Here is a 15,555-nt window from a genome sequence, read left to right on the forward strand (position 1 = left end):
ATGAACTTTGAACTTAAAAACCTGAACTAATCCATTGATGACTTGGTGCCAGGATTGATTATTCAGGGTAAGCAAAAAGCTAATTGGGGAAAAAATAGCATTAAAAATATACCAAACAGAAAACATGACTGTAAAGGAGGTGATGCTTTCCCTGATGCCAGCATTCATCAAAATCACTAAACTGTAACTGCACTGAAAAATGCTGCTGGCACTGCTGTAAGAACCAGGCCTTTGTTACTAATTAGATGTGAAATGCTTGTTGTGTGATTAAGTGGTAGTAAATAAATGTTTCTCTTGTGTATATGGATAGCCAGAGTATCCTATTCATTCTCGGTGGGAAAGGGCAGGAATGTTCCTGAGCCACAGACAAGGACATCCCTCTCACGCAGTGTGTGTCCCTGTTCTGTGTAGAGCTCAAAGCAGCTTTAATTCTTACCCAGTAAGCTGCTCATTTTAATTTACTCCATAGAGAGACTGATACAATACCACACTATTTAATGATTTGATGATAGATAGTTAATAATGAAGTTTACATAGAAATAAATGGGAATAATTTTGTTCTGCCACAAAGTTTTAAATTCCTGGAGGTAGCAGAGATGTGCTTGTTTATACCAGCTGATAATCTGAGCCAGGCATCTCAGTGGTGATCCACCAGAGTTGGGTACAGGGAGCTCCATGTTTGTGTTTGTTCACTTACCTGCCCTCTCAATTTCTTCTGCCGCTCTGCCACTCTTGTGAGACATGCAAGAGGAGAGCCTTGCATAAAATTGGGGTTTGTGTATAATTTAGGGATGTTTTGTAGGTCCTTTGCTGCCTTCTGAGTGTTTGTGTGTAGAGAAAACTCAGTAACTTGCATAACTGGCAGAGTAAATGCTTTGCAGAGATCTGAGGGTGTGCTGCACTAATTGTTGACAGTTTGCTCCACAGCTCTGTGTCAGACAGAATTTCAGTCTGTTCCTTTTTATTGCCAACACGACCCAAACACAGAAGCCAGTGCTGGTGTGGCCACAGCAGATGTCAGTCCTGCATCCTGCTCCCAGATGTGGTGCTGAGCTTTGCTTCAGTCGTGTGCAGGGCTGTGCTCCATTGCTGCCCTGCTGTACCTGCAGCAGCCCCTTCCTCCTCTCGCCTTTATTTACTGGGAATGCAGCAGGGAGCTCAGTCAACAAAACCCATTTCAAATCCCTTCTTCAGTAAATACACTCTCCAAAGAAAATCAAGCAGCCTGCGCTGAGTGAGTGTGCAGCTTGAAATACTGCAGAAATAGCAGGCAGAGCTCTGAATTGTGTTTAAAGGCTGTGCTGGAGCGTTGTGCAATGCAGGACGGATTTGTGGAGCTGAATTGTCCTCGTTTCCTCAGGGTGCTGATGGTCCTTCACAGGGTGGGCTGTCCTGGAGGAGAAATGGGAACCCAGGCTGGAGAAGGCAGGAGAAGACTTCCCCAGGCTGGGGAAATCAGACAGCGCTCTCCCTCTGAAATCTGGGGATTACAAATCCTCGCAGAAATGATACAGTGTATTTTAAGCAACTTACGAAACATTATTTGAAGGATTAAAAACTTGGATGCCGAGTGTACAAAGAATAGGAGAAGGATTCTGGGAAAGCTGTAAGACTCCTGGGTGGCAGCCAGTACCAGCCTGCCAGTTGTTCCTGTCTATAATTATGCCAGCATTAGTGCTTTCATAAATCTTGGGAGAGAAGGAGCGGAGAGGCTATTTCCAGGCTATTAATGCCAGGATAATTAGAAATATCGGCCAGCCTCTCCAATTAGTGCCAATAGAATCCAAAATACCAGCCAGTCTGAGTAATCTGAATACCAGTTGGTCTCTGAGTGAGTCTGGGGAATGTACAATACCAGTTTGGAAGAGAAATATGTACAATATCAGGGTTTGTACTGTTATAAAGTTAAGGATACCTTAAATGTTTGGCAATCATGGCAAAATTTTAGCCAGCCAGGCTGACAAATGAGAGTTTGCTTGGCCCATTGCTCTCAGTTCAGGCATTGTGCTATAGGTGAGATTTTCCATGATTTCCCTTTTTTTTCCAGCATTGTTTTATTGACCATATGCTCAGCAATTGGTCACTTTGTTCTCTTGGAAAAAAAGCATAGGAAAATTATTTTTTAAAAAGGCATTCTTAAACAGAAATCCAAAATAAATTAAATGTTTTCAATTATTTATAAGCAGTGAAGTCATTAAAGAGTTGAGGAAAAATTAATTTAAGGCAACTCAACCTGTAAAAGAGTTTGCATAGGGGAAAAAAAAAATCTATTTTTAGTAGTGCTGAACTGATGAATGGATATTTTACTGAAACATAAGATTTCTAATTAGGTTTTGTATAGTCTGCATTTTAAATATATTACTGCTGAGCTGAGAAGTATGCTCACCTGTTATTTTTGTGCTAAAGAAATTCTATCATAGAACTCTGTAACTAGGAATTCTATCATAGCACTCTATGGCTAGGGATTTTAGATCTGAAAATATTTTCCTCATTTACAAAATGTTTTTGCTTTGGATTTCGTGGTTCTTTTCCAATTCCCCTCCTAAATTTACCTGAGCTGTGCAGTAATGCTGCAGCTGGAGCAGGTGGGTGAAGCTGAAGGAGATGGTGTGTAAAGGAGTTCTAGAACAAGTGTAGGCTCTCACTGTATAAATAAAAGTTCTGGCTGTTTGCCAGCGTGCTAAACGTCCCTTCAGTGCCTCCACACTCTTGTGCTCTGCTGGAAATCTGTGTGGCTGTTTCTGGCCTGATAAACACATTCTGGAGGTTCACTACAAACATTTCAGGGAGTTTTTCCTTCTGTGTCACAGTCCGAGGGAGAAGAAGTAGAAATTGGCAGGGGCTGGAGAGTGGGCCAGTGAAAAAAGCGTGTCCCACTCAGGCATTTCTGAGCTCTTCAGTGGTGATGTTCTGGGCATGGAGGAGGAGCAGCGTGTGGGAGGGCAGAGCGAGCCCAAGGAGGCACAGCAGGTGAGGCTGTTGGCCTCAGGGGGATGCCCGTGTAAATAGTACAATTAAAATTAAAAATGGTACAGACACATGCCAAAACTAGTAAATGGCTCAGCAGAGCTTTTCAGTCAGAAGAAGTTGCAGAGATGGACATAACCCTGTCTTCTGCACGTGCTGGAACCGTGGGTGTGCTTTGTCAGGCTTCCATTCTGGTGGGCTTTTGGGTACTTGATAAAGTAATTGTCCAATAATTTTGCATTTGAGTACTGAAATTAAAACTCCTTTCAGCTGTTCCAGTTCTGGTACTTATTATTTATGAGGAGCTGAGCAGTCCGTTCCCTTTCTCCTGAAAGATTTCAAGCTGCCTGTTTTCCATGTGTGGCCTAGAATGAGTCCAGATAGTCCCTGCTACTTCAGGGTCTCTGTCCTGCAAACTGCTGGGCTTTATTCCTGCCCCAGGGTGTACCAAGCTGGGCTGCACTGATAAGGGTTTGGTTTTGTTTTAAATGTAGTGGGGTCAGGGGGAGAACTTCTGAGTGTCCTTGTGCTCGGCGGTGCTGAGGTACCAGCCAGTCCCTGAGGAAGTGTCTGGGAGCTGGAGAAGTGTCTCCATCCCCTCTGAGCTGCTGCCTCGTGCTGTCTTTACCAGGATGGATCATTGTTCCAGGTCACGGCGATGTGAAGCTCCCAAAAACCATCCCTCTGGCAAACAGCTTCCTTAGCAAAGTTACAAGCTTCCCCAAAAAACCCTGTTCACTCATCACACACGGTGTGCTCTGGGCAGTGGGGTGGGTGCAGAGCCTGGCACGCTGGATTTTCCTCTGGCATGAGGAAATTTTGGCCTGGAGAGCGGGGGAAGGTCCCACCCAGCTTGTCCTGCTGGCTCTGGCTGTGCTGGACCGTGGGGAGCGAGAGCCCTCTTGTGGGATTGGGAATTGCTGAGACAATCCCAGCGAGGGATGCACGGAGGCAGGACAGTGCTGGCAAAGAAGTGTTGGCTGTGCCTTTCCCCTGCTCCTGTGGCCGAGGAGATTCAGAGATTCATTTCATTCATAATTTTCCCACTTTTTTGTTTGTGAGTGGGGTAAATTGCATTTCAAGCTGCAGCTGTAGACGCATCTCACAACTCCCAGAAGGTGAGAAGGGATGTGACAGCAGGCAGGCTGTGCTGAGCTGTGTGATTTTCAGAGCACAGCAGTGCTCGCACGGCTTCCTTTATGAGAACATCTAATTCTGATATCACTTAACAGCTCCCTCGGAACCGAGCGTGGCGTGGTTTTGTTTCATAGCCATCCAATTACAAATTTCTCTCTTTCTAGGGAAAGAGGAACAGTGGTTTCAGAGAATGTTACTTTGGGAGCCAGAAGCATTGCAAGCTGACCAAGCTGTGCCCAGCTCTGGGTTACACCTTCCGCCTGGCGGCCCAGAACGACATCGGTACTAGGTGAGTTCCTCAGAGAGCTTGGGAGCTTTCCTGAGAAAAAGTGCTGGTTGAAAAGTTCACCCATCAACACCAGCATAAAGAGGAATTTCTGGGGGGGGTTGTTTCTTTTTTCTTCATGGTTTCAAGTTAAATATCTGACATTTGCTCTGTTGTTAATGCTTCAAGGTAAGTCAGGCTTTCCTTAGTGATGCCCTTCACCTCCCAGGGAATTGCTGTGTGCCTTCAGCGTGATGAGATCAGCCTGAGCAGATAGGCTCCTTTTGAGGTGTTAAATGGTGTTTTGTGGTCTGTTCCTAATACAAAAAGAATACATCTGTTATGTAAAATTCCCACTAGGGACCTCTGTGAACCAAGAAAAACAAGCAAGGGGAAGTTGAGTTACAGATTTTGAAAGGAATCTTGATATATTTATTTTTCTGGTTTAAAGCAAAGCCCTTCTGTCTCTTTTCAGCAGTACAGTCCCTTCCTTCTTCAGGACTGGCAGGGCTGGCTGATGGGGTGGGAAAGAAGGGAGAGACAGGCAGGGCTGAGAGAGGACAGGCACATCCAAGGCAGTGAAAGATGGGGATTAGCTTCTGCTTTTCCTTGCACACAAACTGATGCACTCACATGGAGATGGGCGAGAAATCAGACTTAGTTCAGTCCTCTGGGAGCTGCTGGGGAACTCTGGGATGAAATGTGCTGCAGCTGAGGGGCAGAGTGTGCCCAGAGAGATGATGTGCTGCAGGGGCAGAGTGTGCTCCTGGGCTCAGGCAAGCAGGGCAGGCCAGGAAAGGTTTAGCTGTGAAGAAGCCAAACATCCAGAGCCCTTGTGCACTCCTTTATTGTCCTCCCTAGCTAAACAGGATCTAGTCATTATTACAAGGACACAGGAGAAACACCAGTGGTATAGAGCAATATGTTTTGTGGAGGGAGACTCCTGCATTGTTCTCTCTTCTCAAGCACAAGCCTCTCTGTAATTTATAGCTTTAGAAAGCTTCTTTATTCCTGTTCCTGTGTTTTGCCTGACATGGACTGAGACCACTCATGTGCAGAGTCCCTTTTCCCAACTTCTTGCAAGATTAATTCCCTCCCCATTGAAGTAATACTCAGTGTGGAGGGAGAGGGGGGCTGAGCTGGAGCTGCTGAGTGTAACTGGAAGGGAATTGGGTTTGTGCAGAGTTCCCAGTTCTGGCATTTCTTTTCTTTGCCAGGTTCCAGATTTTTAAAATATCTTAGTGCATGTTTCAACACTCCTCCCCCCCTTTTTTTAGTTTGTTCTCTTTCTCCCTTTTTTCTCTCCCCTCAGGCTATTGAGGAAGAAGTGAGCTAAAAACTATTTATGGTCAGCTGTTCTATGCTAATCTGTGAGATAAGCACCAGCAACACATGCCTTATTTTTATAGACAGCACTCAAAATTAAGGCATGATAATGTCATCTAACACTCCATGTCATGAGATGGTTTTGGTTTGTTGTAATGCTTGTGGACTTAGCATGTGTGATGATTTTTGTCTTGTTTGGATTTTGGTTATAGGTGCTTTATTTAAATATAAGTGTATTTCAACAAATAGGTTATTTTTGAGAAAGAAGATTCGGAATAAGGAGATTTGGCTTTTTTTGTGTGTGTTAAGTTCATGGTGTGACTTTAATGCAGAAAATATGTTTTTTACTTTGGAAACAGATTTGAAAATTGCAAGAATGTCACCTTCCTTTGAGAGCTTGATCAGAGTTTACAGAATTTGTATTCTGAACATCTCGGGTTCAACATCCAGAAGTTGAACACTTGAAGCTTTATGTCCTGTACTCTAGTTCCCCTTTGTTAAATGAGATTTTCCTCAAAGTTAATACCAAGTTAGGCATTCAGATATTTTTTTCCAGTGTTATTGTGGTGAGATCTGTAAAAATGACTGTGAGCACACATTATCCTGCATTTTATTGCTGTTCTTAGTTCTGACATTTCCTGAGTGTTCATCTTTTCCACCTGAGAAATTTGAACTTTGTCCAAATTTTTTGAAAATTTGAAATATTTCTCTAAGTACATTGAGGTTTAGGTTTCTTTAGCTTGGTGTTTTTGCGGTGGAGTGGGTTTATTTGGGGTTTATTTGGATTATTTTTTTGGTTTTTTGGTTGTTGTTGTTGTTGTTTTGTTTTTTGGGTTTTTTGTTTGTTTCATTGTTTGGGGGGGATTTGGAGGTTTGTTTGTCTGTGTTTAATATTTCTCTCTCTGCTCTGTCTCTGAGCAGTGGGTACAGCCAGGAGGTGGTTTGCTACACTGCAGGCAATATTCCTCAGACCCCTTCTGCACCACGGCTCATTCGAGCTGGTGTGACGTGGATCTCATTGCAGTGGAACAAAGTAGAGGGATGCACACCAGAGGAAGTGATTTCCTACACCCTGGAAATTCAGGAAGAAGATAATGTGAGTGCTGTGATGCCATAAAGTGCATGACTTAAACTGAGTTTTGATTTATTAACTGGAGATCACAGGGAAGCAGCATGGACTGCTCCTTTGGAGGGCCTTCCAGGAGTACTGGGAACTTGGCAGGGTGGAGCTCTGTGATTTGCTCTGCTGCACAGCAGAATCAGCAACCCTTAGCTGAAAATCTCTGCTGTCATCTATGATTGCTTACAAAGCCACACAGGATTCTGTGAGGTACAGGGCAGCTTGTCCTTAGCCAGGTCAGTCTGCCATGTCCTCCTGGCTGCTCCTTGGTGGGCTTGTGTTCTGTCATCTGTCACTTCCAGTTCTGTAGCAGGTCAAACTGCCACGATTGGTTTTGTGCTTATTTTGCAGCAAAATTACCTTATTCAGGGCAGCTGCAATGTGTTTTTTTCTAAAAAAAAAAAAGGTATTGTGGCCTTGCAGTTTAAAACCAGTGGTAGTAATAATAATTAATATTGTTATATATATTTTATGTTTGGTGGGTTTTTTTGTTTGTTTTTTGTTTCTTTTTTTAAAAGCACTCAGCTATAAATCCCCTTTTCTGTAACATGTTGTAGGTACAGACTAACACAGGGAACACTTTCTCAGACTCCTCAGTTACGAAAATTTGTTTGGTTTTGTATTTTTTTAGGACAGCGTGTTTCACCCAAAGTACACTGGAGAGGAGCAAGCCTGTACTGTGAAGAATCTCAGAAGAAGCACACAGTATAAATTCAGGGTAATGTCTTTTTCCTCTTGTCATTGTGTAGTGTTTTCTGTTTTGGGCTTTTTCCAGGCACTACAGGAATCCTTTAGTGCTCCCTCCAAAACTGAGTCATCAAATACAAATTTGCTTTATACTGTGACCTAATATATTAAACTGTTAGTTGTATATCTGCCTTTATCACACAGGAGATATTGTTGCTCAGACTTTGGGGGAGCAATCACAGTTCTCAGTACCATGTAGGAGGATGATGTAAAACTGTAGCTCAGGGTGTGAGGTGGTCATAGTCGGCTGCATTGCTCCCAAAAATCTGCTCCCTGGTGACAAATGCCATCTCACTTCTACAGAATGTAGCAAATACTGTCAGGTGCCCAGCCAGCACAGGGGCTTGTGTTCCCCTGGCAGCCACAGAATGAAGCTCTTCTGTCTCATGTGCCAACGTAGCTGGTTCTGGAGCTGGTTTTTAGCAGGTGTTGGTGTCTTCTCCTCAGTGGATGCTCTGGAGTCTTCCTGCAAACACCAAATTCAGCATTTTCCTCTGTGTGCTGAGGTCTCTGATCACAGCACAGTGCTGGGTGCTGCTGTTGAGGAGAAGGCAGTGGGGTTATCCAGGATGAGCTGTGGTGCTGCTGTCCATCCATCCCTGACTGTCCCCTGCAGTGGCTCCACGAGAGGTGCCACCCATGTGTGGTGTCCCTCTGGAGATGACCAGAAGCTGTGTGTGGGGCCTAGGCCATGGCTTCTCTGGGTTTTAGTGTAGTCAGGAGTAACAAAACGAAAAATCACAGAGTCATAGAATGGTTTGGGTTGGAAAATCACCTGATTCCAACCCTCCTGCTGTGGACAGGGACACCTCCCACTAGACCAGAGTGCTCCAACCTGGCCTTGAACACTTCTGTTCATTCAGCATTCACAGCTTCTCTGAGCAGCCTGTGCCAGCCCTCAGCACCCTCACAGGGAATTCTCTTTTCCTTCTTTGTGGGACAGAAAACCTTGTGAAGTTGCCTTCCCAAAGGATTGGGAAGTTTTTGTGCTGTCACACAAAACAGAGATGATGCTTTTTAGCTTAGTGTTCTAAAGGCTGCTGTGGCTGGTGAGAGAGGAGAACCCTTAGTGCTTCTTTGCAGCCCTGCTTTCAAATTAAACATGGGTTTTACAAAACTGCATTGATATCAGAACAAATTTGTAGCCTGGTGTCACTGGCTACAGGCACAACTTTGATCTGACTCTTAATTGTGTGATTATTGATACTCTGAATTACTTTGTAAAGAGCAGTTAGAAATACCTCCAAAACAAAAATACCAAAGTTATTGTTATAGTTCTATTATTTTGTTATTGTTATAGTTCTTTTATTTTTCTTTTATGAGAAAACTACTTGTTGCAAGTTGACCACTATTTATTTTTAAAAAGTGACTTTTCTTTTTCTTTAAAGGGAAAACCAGCACTGCTTTTATCATAAGCATGTCATGATCTCTTGCTGATGGAGGGAGGGGAAGAAATCAGTGCAGTTTGTAAAGGAACATCATGACAATCTAATATCTGTTACTACAATCCCACACACTTTGGGATGTGACATTTGTGCAATTACTGAAAGAAGCCTGATGCAGAGCTGCCAGAAGTGCAGTTGCAGTGAGCAAGGGCAAACTTCTTGTGGTTTTGTTTCAGCTGTTTGCTTCCAACGTGGAAGGGAAGAGTTCTCCCAGCGAGGTGTTGGTCTGCACAACCAGCCCAGACAGGCCAGGACCTCCCACCAGACCCGTGATCAAGGGGCCAATAACATCTCATGGCTTCAGTGTGAAGTGGGGTAAGCCAGCTCAGACTGATGGAGCAGAGGAGCTTGGGGTCGTAAGAAATTCAAATAAAATTGCGTAAATATGTGTTAGAACTTGGATTTTTTTCATGCTCTTTCTCAGCCCAAAGTTGAATGTGTTTGGAGAACTTGACAGCTTAATTTTTTTTAAATATTCTAAAAGGTGTGTAGTGGCTTTTATGTGTTCAGAAGCAAAAATGTTTTGGTTTTGATTAACTCACACTCAAATGCATCTTCAGGCTTTTCACCCTCCATTTCATGTCCCAATGCAGCTCCATTCCAGCTGCTTCCTTTATTAATGTGGCAGACCTCCACACAGCTTCCCTTTCAGTGCTTTTTCCATACATTTTGTTTGTATCATTATTATCCAGCAGCCTTAGTCTGATTCATGCTGAAAACAAATTTCTGTTACCCATTTCTGCTGCACATAACCTGGTGTAGTTCCTGTGGAGGAATTTGTGGAGAAGGAGCTGGATCAGGAGCAGGTTTGGTAATTGTTTTGTTATTTTTCACTCCTATTCTTGTCTGATTTTTTCAGATCCTCCACAGGATAATGGTGGTTCAGAAATCCTGAAGTATCTGCTGGAGATTTCTCAAGGAAGTCCAGAAGGTAAACTTGAGACAAGTTGTCTCAATTTCAAAACACTGTGGCTACTATATGGAAGTCCTGATTCTTTAGATTTTTATAATTAATGCTCTAATAATGTGATTAAAACAGTTGTGTACTTTTCAGGATTCCTGGGTGAGCTGGGGTTGGATTTTGGGAAGGTTTTGTAGTGGGTTTTTAGGTATCCTCTTTTTACTAGCAATGACAGAACTTTACGTTATATGGCTAGAAATATTTTTATGTATATTTGTGTGCATATATTTGCACATTTATACATTATATATAATACTCATGTTTATTTGTAAATATATGTATTTGCATATATGTCTATGTGTTATGTCTTCAAGTGGAAAATAACATTCATAGTAATACTAATGATTTTCCTGAAATACACCATTTGTGGAAGATTTTCCTTTCTCCTATTCACTCCTAAATGTGTTGCTTTCCACTTCTTTAAACTTGGATATATCTTATTTTTAGCAAACCAGTGGGAAGTGGCCTATAGTGGCTCAGCTACAGAATACACCTGTACTCACTTGAAACCAGGCACTTTGTACAAACTCCGGGCGTGCTGTATCAGCACTGGTGGACACAGTCAGGTGGGTATTATCTAACAATAAGGGCTATTTGGTTTATATTTTTCAGAGATTTATCTGCTAATTTTGGTAAAATACTTCTGCTTTCAGAAGAAGGGAAATGTTTTCCCTGTAACACAGTGAAACTACACTTGATTGCTGTTAATCTCATGCTGCAAGTCGCTGAAATTTAGATTTCTGTGTGTACATAATTTTCTTTTCAGCAAGCTGCAATTTAGTGAGATTTGGTTTTCTCAGAACCAATCTGTAGTTGTTTATATTTACATTAGAAAAGACCATCATGTTTATCTGATGTGGCCACTTGCTTGAAAAAGGCCACAGACTCTCATGTGCTTGACCCTGTATTGATTGGAGGATGCAGAAGGAGGTGGTTTTTGTAACAATTATCTTTCATGTGGCTGAATCCTTTAAGTTTTTGGGCTCCTTTTTCAGACCCCAATTCCTGTAATTCCCCTCTTTGATTTAAATTCAGTACCTATACACTTATTCCTCCTGCTTTGGTAAGTTTTTCTCATTTCAGATTGAGTACTTTAGGCCTTGACATTTTCAAACCACGGAAAATTAAAACAGAGAGCCCAGTATTGAGAATGCTAATGAAGGAACTCTGTTAATTGTATTTGTGCTAACGTGCTTGATAGCATCTCCTCTCCTTTACTATTTATATAAATTTCCATGAAGTGGTGGCTGTAGAAGACAATTTCTTGTGCTGCTCTGTAGCTGTGGGTCACTTTGAAGGTGGTAGCCATGCCAGAGGGTGACTGAGCTGTGTTATACCAGAGTGTGACTGAGCTGTGCTCATGGCAGAGGTGACTGAGCTGTGTAGGTGTATGGTGGGGTGTAACTGAGCTGTGTAGGTGTACAACAGGGTGTAACTGAGCTGTGTAGGTGTACAGCAGGGTGTAACTGAGCTGTGTAGGTGTACAGCAGGGTGTAACTGAGCTGTGTAGGTGTACAACAGGGTGTAACTGAGCTGTGTAGGTGTACAGCAGGGTGTAACTGAGCTGTGTAGGTGTACAGCAGGGTGTAACTGAGCTGTGTTCTCCCGCAGTGCTCCGAGAGTTTACCTGTCCGCACGCTGAGCGTCGCGCCGGGGCCCTGCCGCCCGCCCAGGCTGCTGGGCAAGCCGAGGCACAGGGAGGTGCAGCTGCAGTGGGGTAAGCCAGTGCAGCATCCTGCTGCTCTAAAGCTTTGGTTCTGCTGCTGAGCTCGAGCTTTTGTTTCTGCTGCTTGTGTCCCGTTCCCTGGGAAGTGCACAGCAAAGTCCACTGGAGTCTGAGCAAATCAGAAGCGCAGCTTCCCATCAGGTGTGGTGGCTCAGTGTTGGATTTCTGAGCTGACCTTTAGGTCTTACACTCTGCTCCCATTTTATTTTTTTAGCCCTGTCCCTCTCAGGGCTATTAGAATATCTATCCTTTTATTTCAAAAACACAGTGTGACTCAAAATAATTTTTTTTTATTCCTTTGAAATATTGGCTTGGCAGAAGCGTTTTGGTACTTCTAATGTATAACTTTTTCAAAAATTTGAGTTAGAACATATTGAGGTTTTGGGTGGCATTTAAATCCTGATCCACAGTATTACACATAATCTGTTGGACCCCTGTTATTTTGCAAAGATGTTGGACTACACTCATGGCACTAAGTTGTCAAAAAATGAACGTTTTTCAGAATGCAAGACACATGCCAGTTTCCCACAGTGTTTTCTTTACAGTGATAATCTTGCAGCATCCAGGTATTTTTGTGGCATCATTTGTTAAGCCAAATTCTGCATAAGTAAAATTTCTAACTGTCAAATATATTTCAACACCAGTATAAAAATCCACCCAAATGCTTCCTGGAAGCATTTTGGTGGGTGCTGTTTTTCTGATCCCCAGGCAGTTTGATTCCGAGCTACTGGCTTGTAACATAACATGAAGGCATTATCAAATACATTGTTTTCATGAGCAATCAAATACATTGTTTTCATGAGCAAAAACAAAGGTGCCCACAACAAAAGAGATATTTGTGTCTATATAGATAGAAGATATCTGTGAGATATCTGCTGTCTATACACAGAAGCAGAAATACACATTTCTGTGGTATATGAAGCAAAAAATGGCTCTTCTGGTGCACGCCCTGACGCTACTAACGAATTCCATGATTTCTTTTAGATGTCCCTGAGTCAGAAAGTGGCTGCCCTGTCTCTGAGTACAGCGTGGAGATGACAGCCCCTGAAGAAGTGGTTTCTGAGGTGTACCACGGGGCTGAGCTGGAGTGCACCGTGGGCAGCCTCCTGCCCGGAGCCACCTACGCGTTCCGGGTGCGGGCCCTGAACGACGGCGGGGTACGTGCGCTGCCCCAGCCCCTCTGGGGTGCTGCCCGTGCTGCTCCTCAGCTGGGGCAGGGCGAGGTGGGCAAAAGAAGAACCATGTGATAAATGCTCAAAAGGAACTTGGGAGGAGGAGCTGCAGTTTTAGACCTGGGTCTCTTTTAAAATTTGATTTTGGCTACTGGTAGGGTTTGGCCAGAATCAGCTGCTCCCAAATGTGCCAAATCCCTGCTAAAAGTCATAGCTGCTTGCGGGGAGGATTCTCTTCATCCTCATTCTGTTGCGTTTCCTTCTTTTTTGTTTTAAATCTAAAGTGTGTAAAAACAAGAAGTGCAGTTTCACCCAGGTGGTGTGTTTGAGGGAAACTCACACCCCTGGTGACTTTTTTGTTTTAATTTCAAAAAAATGTGTGCTTTATAGATTTTTCTATTAAATTATTTCCTTGGAAGAAGTGCCTTCCCAAATACATCAGAAATTCTGTCTGATGTCCATGGAGATCTGCAGAAAGATCTTTTTCATTGAGGTTTGGGTTGATTATGCTTGCCTTTGTGTTATTCCAGTGGTGTTTAATACAAAGTCCCAACTAAACTACATGCATTGACATGTTTCTCCCCAGGACATCTTGATGACAAACAACACAGAGGTTTGAAGTTACTCGCTCACAGGGAGAAGTTCTGTTGAAACTTGGGCATTAGAAATATCTGCAAGACTCTTCAACTGTTTTGGTTTAAAAACACCCACTGTTTTGTTTTTGTGAAAAATTAATTAAATGCACATGGAAAGATTAGATTTGCTTGCTGGAGTGAAAGCCAGTGCCTACCTGGTAGCTTTGTATATGTGATGCTTTGCCTTTTTTTTTCTTTTTTTTTTTTTTTTGGCAGAACCGTTGCAAAACATTTCTGGTTCCACCCTTTGTTAAATGAGGGGGCTGCTTCTAGTTTGGCTGTGTTTTTCTACCACGTGCAAAATAGAGGAGGGTGTCCTTTACCAGATTCTTCCTCGAAAACAGCCAAAGTCAACAAATGACATTTTTTGACATGTACATTCTTTGTAAGACAATGCAATCAGTGTTGGCCTTTCTTCGATGGCAGATACTGACACGTCTGCTGAGAAGTTTTCTGGGGTTCAACGTTTCTCTGTTGTTTGGCCTTTTTGTAGTGGCTCATTTTTTTCACGCTCACTAATACTGCATTACAAAATAAGTAAATACCAGTGTTTTTCCTCTAATTGCTTCCAAGTGAAGCTGCTTTGTTCTGGAGAATGATTTCTAATTAACTCAGGGATGTACTGAGCAAACTTCACTCTTCCACTCAGGAGGCCTCAGAAAGGCTGTTTCAGTGCTATCTCCTGTCCTCGCACTGCTGGATGAAGCCAGGTTCGCAGACTGCTGAAAATTGGGTTTTCTTTTGCTAATCTGCATTTAAATTATTCTCCTACCACGGGCTCAGAAGTCTGAGCTGAGCTGCCCGTGGAGCGGAGCGTGCACAGCGTGTGCGCAGCGTGTCCCTGCACGTTGTACCAGCCTGGGGCTCCAGCACATCCTGTCCTCTTACAAGTGACTTGGGGCAGGCATTCTATGTAAAAGAAACTGGAAATGGACTCCAGTACGTGCTTCGGTCTTTGTGCTCCTCTTTGTATCCATGGGAAGCTGGTTTTGATACATGAACACACTGTGCTAAGGTAGGGCAGAGGGACACAAACTGTTCCTCAGTCACTGTGTGCTCATTCTCACTTCTGGGCAAATTGGAGGTGGTTTCTGCTTTCATGAGCACTTGCTGCCACACAGGAGGATGCACAAAGGATGTACATGCTCTCTGCTTGTTCCTGAGCCCACCTCACACTTCAACTCTGAGTCATTTGTGAGGGCTCATCCTGAGTGCTGGTGTTTGGTGCCGGGTGTTGGAAACCCAGTCTGCCTTTGAGAAAGTTTAATGTGCTGAAAAAGTTCATGTGATGCTCTTGGAAAGCTCTCGAGGGCTTTGAGATGAGTGTACACCTGTTTAATAATAATAATAATAGTAATAATAATAATAATAAATGATGCCTTGTTCCCCTGTAGTACGGGCCGTATTCGGAGGCGACAGAGATCACCACAGCAGCAGGACCACCAGGCCAGTGCAGAGCACCTTCCCTGTCCTTCCTGTCTGACACACGAGTCCTGGTCAGCTGGGAGGTGAGTCAGGTCCCTGCCTGTTTGATTCCACCTTGCTTACCCAGACCAGTACAATCACCACAGAACTCAAAAGCGAGCTTGAGAGTTGTTCACTGATCTGGAACTATCTTGTTATACAAGGAAACCCTTTGTAGAAACTATTCTAATATAGAAAATCATCTTCTCTACTTTGCTCTGAAGAACTACACAAAGTTGGTCACTGGTCTTCCAGACCAGGATTCAGACACAAGGCCTCCTGCACTGGCATCAGATGATAGAAGTGCTCTCTGCAAGCACTTCTTTTTAGCACATCAGCATGTTCTCAGTTGGAATTATAAATACAAATATTTGATTTTGGCTGAAACTGGGGTCTCTGACACAGAATTAACTCTCCATAAATGCTTATGATGTAGGGCTTTTTCCCCCTCAAGAGTTGTTTGTCTTTTCCCCAAATATTTACTTTTATTTTAGTTCATGTGCATTCCTCCTCTGTTCTCCAGCATCTTAGGCATTGGGCTCAAGATAAATATCAGCTGAATTGCTATGGGGATGATTGCTGCAATTAAA

General features: G+C 43.3%; 1 protein-coding gene across 2 annotated transcripts in view; it reads left to right on the forward strand.

Moving 5' to 3' along the window:
- FNDC3B (fibronectin type III domain containing 3B) overlaps positions 1 to 15,555 on the forward strand; it is a 185,555-nt gene that overhangs the window by 135,206 nt on the left and 34,794 nt on the right. For both annotated transcript variants that reach the window (XM_041467869.1, XM_041467870.1), the window contains 9 exons: positions 4,269 to 4,393; positions 6,617 to 6,791; positions 7,447 to 7,533; positions 9,184 to 9,322; positions 9,867 to 9,938; positions 10,416 to 10,534; positions 11,580 to 11,685; positions 12,679 to 12,851; positions 14,896 to 15,009. In XM_041467869.1, the coding sequence (XP_041323803.1) occupies positions 4,269 to 4,393; positions 6,617 to 6,791; positions 7,447 to 7,533; positions 9,184 to 9,322; positions 9,867 to 9,938; positions 10,416 to 10,534; positions 11,580 to 11,685; positions 12,679 to 12,851; positions 14,896 to 15,009 (1,110 nt within the window). The remainder of the gene's footprint in view (positions 1 to 4,268; positions 4,394 to 6,616; positions 6,792 to 7,446; positions 7,534 to 9,183; positions 9,323 to 9,866; positions 9,939 to 10,415; positions 10,535 to 11,579; positions 11,686 to 12,678; positions 12,852 to 14,895; positions 15,010 to 15,555) is intronic.

This window comes from Pyrgilauda ruficollis, unplaced genomic scaffold (assembly GCF_017590135.1).
Source record: "Pyrgilauda ruficollis isolate IOZ18807 unplaced genomic scaffold, ASM1759013v1 scaffold21, whole genome shotgun sequence".
Taxonomy (NCBI): domain Eukaryota; kingdom Metazoa; phylum Chordata; class Aves; order Passeriformes; family Passeridae; genus Pyrgilauda; species Pyrgilauda ruficollis.